The 11,434-nt window shown below is 38.2% G+C and overlaps 1 protein-coding gene across 4 annotated transcripts in view; it reads left to right on the top strand.

The window, feature by feature from the left end:
* CFH (complement factor H) overlaps positions 1 to 11,434 on the top strand; it is a 210,504-nt gene that overhangs the window by 188,891 nt on the left and 10,179 nt on the right. For all 4 annotated transcript variants that reach the window (XM_065743096.1, XM_065743088.1, XM_065743079.1 and 1 more), the window contains 8 exons: positions 83 to 274; positions 1,518 to 1,694; positions 3,317 to 3,493; positions 4,619 to 4,798; positions 5,901 to 6,074; positions 7,468 to 7,650; positions 8,735 to 8,917; positions 10,781 to 10,957. In XM_065743096.1, coding sequence (XP_065599168.1) covers positions 83 to 274; positions 1,518 to 1,694; positions 3,317 to 3,493; positions 4,619 to 4,798; positions 5,901 to 6,074; positions 7,468 to 7,650; positions 8,735 to 8,917; positions 10,781 to 10,957 — 1,443 coding nt within the window. The remainder of the gene's footprint in view (positions 1 to 82; positions 275 to 1,517; positions 1,695 to 3,316; positions 3,494 to 4,618; positions 4,799 to 5,900; positions 6,075 to 7,467; positions 7,651 to 8,734; positions 8,918 to 10,780; positions 10,958 to 11,434) is intronic.

The raw sequence follows: 11,434 nt of genomic DNA, 5'->3' as shown, positions 1-11,434 counted from the left end.
CTGGGCTAATATTTAGAACTTTGTATGCCTAGCTTTTTGTCATGCATGTGTTGATATTGTTGCTATTAAATTCTTTTTAAAGAGAAACCATGTGACTACCCAGCTGTAGAAAATATCAGGTTGAATGGATATGCACAACCGAATTACTTCCCAATGAGGATTGGGCAGTCTATTTACTACTACTGTGCTGAAGGCTACGTAACCCCAAATGAAGAACACTGGTTTCGAATTGTCTGTTCTCGAGGGGGCTGGAAGCCAGAGCCAAAATGCCTCAGTAAGTACAGTTCTAAAATATGCTTACTTCTGTTCCTGCTAGTAAAGGTCTGTGCAGGAGAAAATGCACCATGCAGCTTAGCAGCTACTTAAATTACAACTGCTGTAGTTGACCTCTGGAACTGCACTTAGACTGTTATCTTCTTGGCTTTAACCATCACTTGATATAGTGACACTATTAAGTGAATAAGTCTGAAATGATACATTTGGATTTGGAACATTCTTTACTCCTACAGCTATCCATGAGATTAAGAAATATTAAGATTAAGAATTAGGATATGATTTTCCCCTCTAGTGTCCAGGTCATGCACATGCATCTGCTTTCTTTTGCACACATAGCAGCACATACAGATAAATTCTTTCCCATGTAAATATATTCTTCCTTCACTGGCTTCAGTGCATTGTCTAGAGGTTATTCTCTGGAACCCACTGCCCTGTCCCTTGGGATAGCATCTGGATGAACGTGGAACACTTTTGAAATAAGCTGAGAGTTAAGAATGTCTGCAATAAGAGATCCCAGATGCACTGAATTAATCATTCAACTATGAGAAATAAATTTAAACCAGTGAGCTGAGAACTTCTCCCATAACTCAGATCTTAAGCCACAGTACAGTTCCTACCTACCAGTAGGGCCTGAAGGATCATCTAAAGGTCACTTTTCTCCTGTTGTCCTCAGTGGACTGGAGAGAGATCCAGGCAATGAGCGGAGTCGCACCCAGAGGAAGCTACCAGTTACTCCAGTAACAGCCACAGCGTTCCTTACGCGTGTCTAGGTTCTTGGGATACGGGATGCTGCAGGGACAACACATTTAGCTGTTGATAACTATAGAGCTGGTTTGAGAGGCTGATGCACTTGCACAGGAAATAGTAAAATTGCCTGGGATCAAATGCCAAATGTGTCTCAGCACAGACATCAAAATTTGAGAGATGTAGCAGAGCATACCATAGTTGTTCTACATGACACTAGAGGCAGTGAAGTCAGCCAGACTTGCTTATGAACTGCAGTAAAGGCTTTGGTTTACTGGGCTAATTCTTAGTGTTTGATGAAACTCCTGTTTCTGTGATACAATTATAACAAGGCAGTGAAAGAAAACATGCTTTGATTCACATTTGAACACTGATGTCTTTTGGGGACAGACACAAGGATAGTAGGAGGCTTTGCTGGTGACTCTCTTCCTAAGAATTACTTTATTGCAGTTATAGCTGTTTAAATTAATGTGGTTAAATGTACTTTTCTTCTTTAGAAAAATGTGTTGTCAGTTATCTGGAAAATGGTTACATCCAAAATTGGAAAAGATATTACAAAGAAGGAGAAAGAACGAAATATTTCTGCTCTACAAACTATCGTACTGAAAATGAAGGTGGTGAAATTACATGCTCAAAGAATGGCTGGTCACCTACTCCAAGATGTATCCATAAGGGTGAGCGTGCTTATTTTTGTCACTGTTTCTAGCTAAAACACATAAATCCATGATTGCATCACCCACATGAATCCCTCACCACTGCTTAGTGCAAATCTAAATCGAGCTGCCCTGCAACTAAAACACAATCCTGTGATTCTCTCAGCTGTTTCATACAACTCTTAAGTCTCTGCATATTGCTGTGGTTGGTAGCTATACAAATATACAGAATGTAACTGTAAAATGACCACATCAAACTCATTCTGAAGTCCTGGAACACAAGCTCTAGGACTGGAATCAGAGCCTCATTGTCTTCAGCAGCGGAATGTTGTATAACACCAGTCAAGTAATATAACAGATAGTAATTACTGCCATTATACAACCTATCTGTAATTTCTTGTCTCCTTTCAGTCTCTAGCTGTGCCACTTGATCCCTGTTTCTCTTGCTTGCTTTCCAGTTGCCATCATATTGGAAGAAGGGAGGAAAAGGAGTTACCTCTCCTAGCACTGTTTCCAGCTTTTGAACCTGATTTGCACCAAGCCTGAATTTGCTAGAATATCTCACCAGAATTTTAAATTCGTTAGATAATGATTTTATGCATGCAAAAGATACAAGCTGATTTCCATTTTGCAGACTGTCAGAGCATTTTTTTTAGAGAACAATTTCAGCATGAGAGACACCTATGACAGAATGTTTTGGACAGCCACTCACTCCTGTTTTGGCATAGCCACGAGGAAGCAAAGTATAACTGGGATTCCTATTGTTAGCCAATAGTGGGCATCACTACAACAAACACCAACAAATTCCTGTCGAAACTTAAACTCTTGAAGTGGTTGCAGTGAAGTATCATTAACTCTGCTCTCAACATCCAAATTAATCTTGTAGCGTTTCTTATAGGTTTTGTATGCCTTATCTTTAGCTTTATTTACTTGACTGTAATGCACTATCGTTGCTATTTCCTACTGTGTACATTTCTTGAAATAAAGGGACTCTTTGCAGAATAATTTATTAGTGCACAATTCAGTATGCTACAGAAGTTTTCTCACAGGTGCAGGACTATAACATCTAACCAAGAGGACTGATTTCCACCCAGTTAGATTGGCGTTAGGCAAAAGGTATTCCAAGTGACATGAAATCAGGTGCAACACTGAGTCAGTCCACCTGCACTGGGGGTTTATTGTGCAAGATGGGGTCCTTTGATACGAATTTGCTTTAGTCCTTCAGTATATGCACTCTGAGAGATATCGTTTTGGTAGAACTGATATCCTAGTTGCACATCATGGTGATCTCTGGAGTGTTCCACTTGCAATAGGGACACAAAGTACCCCTTATGCATGCACAATGCATGCCTAACATCAATTTTGTTTCAGCTGAAAAACAGATGCAGACATATGGTCTTGGAATCTTGAAGAACAGCTGCAAATCAAACCCCTGTCTGGCCCTGCACCAGTTGGTAACACTGAATTTTAACTTCACATTTTGGTTGGATGCCAGGAAGGGACCTTAATGCCGAAGCAGAAATCATTGTGCTCTTAAAAATGCTCTAAATCCCACTGCTGTTTTCACTTGTCCTCCTTATTCTAGATGTTACACATATGTCATTTAGCAATGTTTTACTGGGAAGGAATTCTTTCTCTTTCAGAAACATGCCAGGTGGTTGATCTGAGGAATGGCTATTTCATGGATGAAAAGACAACATTTGATTTAGGGGAAACAATCACCTATAGGTGTTACAATGACTTTGTAACTCCAGAAAGACAAGAAACAGGAGAGATACGGTGTCAAAGGAATGGCTGGTCTCCGCCTCCAAAGTGCATCCGTAAGTAGCGTACAGACTTTGAGTTTAGAGTTCCCTGCTGCTGCCACTGGTAAAAAAAAAAAAAAAAAGAGAGATTTTCTATGTACTCTGATTTTCTTCATCTATACTGGTATAGTTTTCTTACCAAATGGAATGAGAGTAAAAAAGAGGACTAAGCCTCCAGAGAGGAACTTTTCTGGGGCTCCAAGAGATAAAGAGAGAAAGCGAAATGGAAGTAAGCAGTCATTAACCTCTCCAGTGTTTTAGCTGATACAAGGTGCATACGCACCAACTTAATCCCATTTCATCCAGCTTGTTGACAAGAAGATGAGCACCTTTCACACTTGTCAAGGACAATGCATTAAGAAATGCCTATCAGACAAGGGATCATGCCAACTTTCTTTAAAAATGAGCAGGCTAGTAAGAAACGTGTTTCATTATTGGGAAAGATATTATCATTGTGCATAAAAAAAAAAAGGTTAGGTTATGCTTTCTACCCTGAGGCTAGAAACTACAGTTTTGAAAAATACTGGAGTGCTTTTTCTTGAAAATATTTCCATATTCTTGTTGCCTTTATCTTGAAAGTCCTTTCCTCTCCTGGACAGGGGTATAGGATACTAAAAGAAGATACTTGATGGTAAAATGCCAGGGTTTGCCATATTGACCCAACTGTAGCTAATATTTTGTCTTATACTTTTGTTTCAGACTATGTTTACCCAGTATTTCATTTATTTTTTTCCTTATGCACTAACAAAAGTCCATGGGCAAAAGAACTGAAACTGTTTGATATTACACATATAAAAATAATAAAAATAATAAAATAAATATAAAATATAAATATAAAATATAAAATATAATAAAATAATAAAAATATATTTGATATATTAATAATAATAAGAAAGGAACTGAATCCAAGAAAGGCATATTTTTTTTCTAGATGCTACTTCTAAATGCTTATTTCTGAAGATGAATACAATAGATAATAAGTGAATAACTATGTATTATATTCTACATAAATGTGCTGACATTGCAGAATTTTTAATATTTTAAATATCCCCAGTCATTCAGTAGAACCAGCACATACTGATGGTTCCAAAGAGTGAATTTCCAGATTGCAAACTGCACTAACTTTGTTTTATTCTACAGAATCATGTAAAACATCACGCATTCACAGTTTGGTTGACTTTGTAAGGGAGAATATATATCTGCCTGGAGATACACTTGAGTATGCGTGTCCTGAGAAATATCGCATTGCAGATAACATGCCAACTGGTACTACAAGGTGTGACACCAATGGTGAATGGAAACCAGCACCTCGCTGCGTTGGTAAATACATTTCTACTCACTAACCATTGTAACTGTATGCACTTCGTGAAGCTTTATTCTTTCCTGTGTTTTTGTTGTGACCAATGTGAAGTGATTACGAGCGTGGCTGCTTCCTCCTGCCTCTCTGGCCCAGCATCTCTCCTGCCTGAATTTGGAATTTGGAAACCTGGCTGCTGGAGTGCAGCACAGTGTCCCAGGGAGCCAGGATCTCTGCCCAGGTCAAGGGGCTGCAGCCGTCACTTTCTCTCCTGTGGGTTCAACTAGTAATGAAACTGAGCGTGAACCCCAGAGGCTCACAGACACAGGGCTCTGACAAAGCCACACAGATTGCCACAGACAAGGGGCTGCCTTCAACAGCACTTACATACAGGACTCATGTAAAACAAATGTAGACCAGCTATGTCCTCTTCTTCCTCTTCATCTGATAGAGACAAAGCCTACTAGAAAAGGCACATACACAGCACTCTAGGTTCACAAGCACACATGTACTCATGGATTCCCCAAGGCGCTCACTTGCCTCCCTCACACCAGTGTTCCTCCAAGAGCTGGTTTGTGGGACACCGCAGTAGCTGGAATTTAAAGACTCCCACTGGCTGCAGTAGCTAGCATCTGAAGCTGAGTGCCTACTCCCTTGATCTGACTTAACTGGCTGGAGCCATTTTTCCACTCACACATGCCAGTCTCACCAGTAGCTAGCACCTAGACCTTGCTGCACACAAACACATTCAGTTTTATACTTGACTACTGCATTTTCTGCCTTTTTCTGTCTATTCCGCTTTTTCTTTGCTCCTGCTTCCCTCTGCACAACCCTTCATGGACTTGTATAGCTGTGTTGATTTCCATATCACTCCCTAACCAGGGTATCCCTGGCTTACAGTCTTATCAGCTGCAAAGCCTGATCATCCCAAATGTTGTTCCCATAGTTTCCATATATCCAATTAATGTAATTGGGAAGCTTGTCTCTTGCCATTGGCTCCATGTTTGTTTTCTCAGATCTGTGTTTTCTGTATATTTAGTTTCTTGCTTCCCCTTTTTGCAATAGTAGCATCTCATACATTTCTGTAGGTTTTACAATACATATTGAAATATTCTGTCTTTGTAGCAATAGAATGTGAGCTGCCAGTACAGTCTGATAGTGACGTTTATCCCAAGAATGGCAGATATTACAATGGAGATGTCGTGCAATTCAACTGTCCAAAAAATTCCGTAAGAGTGGGTCCTGCCTCTGCTCAGTGCTATTACTTCGGATGGTTTCCACCACCACCAACGTGTAAAGGTAATTCATCTGTTGGCTTTGTTGTGGTAGGACACATATGAAAATACCTTGGTCTTGAAGATGTTTGTGGGCACCTGCTATAAGTCAGTCTTGCACCCAGGAAGAATTATTGCATTCTCTAAGAGGGCAAGTACTGGTCTTCCTCAGATCACTTGGTAGTGTCCTGCTGTTTCATGTGAAAGAAACTGAACAGTGCAATTTTCAGAGATCACTTATCAGTGTGCCAAAGCATGGAATGCATCTCAAAGATCTGTCCGGTAATCAAGCCAAATGTTTTTCTTGCTGGTTTTATCCTGTTAGCTTCACTTATGTGAACTGGATTTCTGCAATAATTGAAAGTTAACTGGGAAATGGTTAGAACAAAACTTGACTCAGATTATTGTGTAAAATACTGCTTATCCAAAAAGGCATAAATAGTGTGTGATATGGCAGCCAGATATGATTTGAGTAAAATAATCTCTTATTGAACCCTAAATAACTCTTGCCACTGCCTAACATTGGTACTGATCAAGTATTTTTCTTCTACGTTATTTTTTCTGATTGCATGACATTTAAGGGTGAAAAAATGATTTTGGAGATGATACACAGCTGAACTGAAGGGAAAGAAACTCAAAGTTTTTTTTACTACAAATCTTCTCAGTTTCTGTAGGATTAACAGCTTCATGCAGAAGTGAATATGACCCTACCCTTTTCAGCATGCTGAGCACAAGCACAGAGCACAACTTAGTGGAATCTGAATTTTTTTTCTTTTTAAACTGTGCCTTCCACGAGAAAGACCATAATGACAAAAGAATCTCGAATTTCTCATCCCTCTTCTTTCTTTCTTAATTGGTTATGTTGTTGCCTTCATGCCCTCATCCTTCTTTTCACTCACTCTCTTTTGCATTTGAAAACAGGTGCATTTTGTGTATGTGACTCTTTAGCTCAAAACATATTGAGCTGTCTTTGGCAGGAGTTCGCACCAGCAGAGGGGAATTCCTTTAATGTACAGTACATAGCACTGTGTGGATGAATGATGTCATTGTACTTGCAGAATATTCTTTTTTTTATTTATTTAGTGAGAATATGTATCACAGGCAACTGGAGTTTGATGCCCATGTAATGCTTTTCTTCTATTAAAAATGGATTGATTTCATGAACTACTTATATTACCATAGCAGAAAACTGATGGTGTGCAGAAGTAAGAAGGTGGATTGAGCCAGGATAACTCATCTCTATTAGCTCTACTCCAGCATGTATCAAATCTGTCAAATACATAAAATAATGACCTGTTCCATCTTTTCTATATCTCTTTCTTAAGCAATATATATATATATATATTTTGTTACTGTGCTTAATATATGTGTGTTAATAGTCCTGATTGCAGTGTATATGTTTGATCTCTCGATTTCAGTGAATCCCAGAGACTGTGGACCTCCACCTGAAATCACCAATGGAAATATTACTGGTGGCTTTCTGGAACAGTACCAGCATGGGAACAGAGTGGAATATGAATGTGACAACCAATTTAAATTAGTTGGATCAAAGGAAACAGAATGTTTGGATGGGCAGTGGTCATCTCCTCCTTCTTGCATTGGTAATCTACATACTACTATGTATATACAACTATGGTGATGCCATACAAAGATAATCAAGTGTGAAGTGAATTAGCTATAGCCACATGTTTACTAGAGAGAAAAAAGCTTTTATAGTGCAAACAAGTGAAACCTTGTGTAACTGGATCATATGGAAACTTCTTCAGTAAGGGATTCCTCTGCTACAGATGCTCCTAATTTTTGCAAAGTTCATGAGAACGTAATCACTTTCACAAGTACCTCTCATCTTCCTTATTTTAATAAATTGTTTAGGAGATTCTAAAGGTAACTGTGGTGGAAGACTGGAAACAGGCAGAGAGGGACATGCCATCATGTCCTAAGAACATCCTTCCTTAGAAATAGAGCTAGAATCCATTAGCAAACAACTTCAGTATTGACAGAAATCTTGTGATTCCCTTGGAAAATCTGGTAATCTCTGGCTTTGTGGATTCTGAAGAATCTTCTAAGAGCAACATTGATGTTTTAAAAATGTATGACTGCTCGTATCTTTTCAATACTTGATCTGCAGAGAGCAATTTTTGTGCACAAGTTGAGAAGCGTGGTCCATGCTTGAGTGCAGAGCCGCTAAAGTCCAATTTTTGAGTTTATCCTGGGTCTTCCCTTCCCCCCAGTGACAGACAGTATGTGTCTGTCCTATTTACATCCCCTTTTCTTCCCTCAGAAGGGCTACTCACACACTGCACTCATGTTTGTAAGCCAATAAACTTTGCTGTCCTTAGCACAGTGACAATGGCAGCCCACAACAGGAACTACTGTAATCATGCAGAGGAGACAACTCTGCAGCCCTCTAATCAATTATAAGTGATATTAGGGAGTTCTTGTAGTAATGCTAATTGAAAGTGTACATTATGACTGTGTATGGAATTACCTCAGTGTTGGAAAGGAATTTAGTAAACTGACTAAATTAAAGATGTACCCCAGCAGTGTAGAAGGTTGTTTAGTACCTTTATTTAATGAGAGTAGGTTTTACTCACCAAATGCAAATGTAATTATTTTATCTAAGTTCTTCTGGATATTCATATGTGACATCAATATTTTGTGGAATATTTCTGTTCTTTTCAACAGAAGACAAAATGCCATGTGCATCACCTTCTACTATTTTGAATGTTTTTCTTCACCAGCAAGATCAACCCCAGTTTTCTCATGGTGATGAAGTAACCTATGGATGTAGGCAAGGCTCTGGGAATGCTAACAGTATGAGAACAGTATGTCTTAATGGGGAATGGAAGCCTTTACCTTTTTGTAATGGTAATCTTTTTCCATATTTCCATAATATTTCAGTTATGTGTTTAACATAGATATAATCACAGTTTCAAAGACTTAGGGAATTAATATATAGCCAGAGATACTATTGTTTCACATATCTCAAATAAATGCTTTTTTCATTTACTCCTCTTTTAAAAGTTAACGTCTCCTTCATACTGGAAAGACTATGGAGCTACATATATGTAAATACCCAGAGTAGGTTTGGGGAAGGGAATGGATAGTTACATAGTGGTTAAAATCAAATATGGCAGCACATCAATTATGGCACTACATGTCCTTCACGTACAGTGACCCTACAACAGTAGTTTAGTACTCATTCTCCTGTGTTCCCTAGCAATAAGGATTCTTCAGAAAGCTTTAGAGATACTAGCAAAAAATCACGTGCCTGTTGTGTTATTTAAATGGAGATTTATGTCTCTATATACTACTTCGCTTTTTTAAAAACCTAATGGAAATCAGAAATAATATTAATAGCCAAAATGTGTTGGCTTTACCTTATCCTTGTCGTTCATTATGTTCTTTATGTTCATTAGACCATTTCTGGTCAATAGTTTTCTCTCTTTCTTATGAAGTTTCACAGTGTGTAAATTTTTAAAAGCAAACTATCTAAAACAAACCTTCTGCCTTAAGAGGAGAAGATATATTGTAGTCTGATTTTGTTTAAAAAAAAAAAGTGATAAAAAGTGTTACTGTATGAGTGCCTTGGCTGTCATAAATTACTCTGAGACTTAAACAAAGATCAATATTATTAGTATTGTATTATATTTGTACTATTAATAGTAGTAGTAGCATTAGATATTATATTAGATATTATATTAGTTTATGATATTATATTAGTTTATGATATTATATTATTGATTTCCCCTTTCCTAAAAATTGACTTTATATTTATTACTTGGATACATTCTAACTTTATTTACAATTATATTGAGGACTGAATCTGGCACAAAATACAATCAGCTTAACTTTCACACAGTTTGTGTTCTGACTCAGACTCACAATTAAAAGACACAAAATCTGGTTATGACTTTTTTTACACTTTCCCTGCACACTGATACCTGGTGTAGAATAGTACTCCTGTGCTTCTGGTTTCTACAAGCAAAAGAAGTTTTCTGTTTTTGTTCGTCTTACTAATCTCATGTCATTTTGAGGAAGAATACTTAGTTTATCTATTAATGCAATCAGTGACAGTGATCTTGTTAATATAAAAACAATTGCTTTGTGAGTGGTAACAGTCTCTGCCTTAGATAGCACGATCAAAAATCATTTAGTTTCTGTAATACAGGACTCACAGAATCATAGAATGCCTGGGTTGAAAAGGACCTCAAAGATCATCTCTTTTCAACCCCCATGCTGTGGGCAGGGTTGCCAACCGCTAGAGCAGGCTGCCCAGAGCCCACATCCAGCCTTGCCTTGAATGCCTCCAGAGTATTCACAACCTCTCTGGGCAACCTGTACCAGTGCATCACTGCACTCCGAATGAAAAACTTCCTCCTAATATCTAACCTAAATTTTCTGTCTTAGTTTAAAACCATTCCCACTTGTCAAACCATGTTAACAGTCATCCTCCTTCCTGTTTATACACTCCCGGGAAAGGCCACGATGAGGTCTCCACAGGCCCTCCCCCAGGCTAAACGAGCTCAGTTCACTCAACCTTTCTTCATAGGAGAAGTGACCCAGCTCCTAAGGAATCTTAAGAGTTACTTCTAACCACAATAATTTTAAAAACCACCACCACCACCTTCGTATGGATATGGGTTAGGAAATGACTTCTTTAATGAATGCGTACATACGTATTATCTGAACCAAAACTATTCTTTAACTACTTGTGTTGATTTTCTTCAGATCCACTTCATCAGTGTGTACCTCCAGAGGGTATTGTGATTGAGTACACTCGTTCTTCTCCCAGGCAAGGGAAGGAGACTAGGCGAATTCTAAAGTATAGATGTAAACCAACTGACAGACAACTAAAACAGGCAACTTGTGTGTCTGGAAAATGGTCTCCAGAGATTCAGTGTACAGGTATGATTTTAATTTGCATACAATTTCTTCTTTTGTATAGGAATGGTAAATGCTCGTTGTTGAAGACTCTTAGCATCTCTGTGCCACTTATCTGAAACAGAAACGCTTACATTTTTGAATGTTTATATCATTATGTAGTTATGTGAACTAATTAAGGGAGTCATATGAACAGCAAATTAAATTTAGAGACTCTATTTAGCGAAGCAGACTAAATAATATCTACTCTGATGTTGGAACCATTGTCACTGTTACTTCCGATATGAGAAAAGTTCAAAGTTGCTGCATTTTTTTTCTTCCTTCTACCCCCATCCTCTCCCCTAGTTATTTCCTACTAAAAAAAGCTGTTGATCAACTCAAACCACAAAGCTAGAGGAGGCTTCCATTATTTAAGACATGCCAAAGGGGTCAGATACCTGCAGGACTGCCTTCAAAAAATATAGACAGAACAGGATAATGACTGTAAAAGAGTAAAACCAT

This window comes from Cyrtonyx montezumae, unplaced genomic scaffold (assembly GCF_038088225.1).
Source record: "Cyrtonyx montezumae isolate F1298 unplaced genomic scaffold, pur_monq_1.0 scaffold_1, whole genome shotgun sequence".
In the NCBI taxonomy this organism is placed as follows: domain Eukaryota; kingdom Metazoa; phylum Chordata; class Aves; order Galliformes; family Odontophoridae; genus Cyrtonyx; species Cyrtonyx montezumae.
Note: the sequence above shows the minus strand (reverse complement) of the source record. Positions and strands in the feature narration are given on the sequence as shown.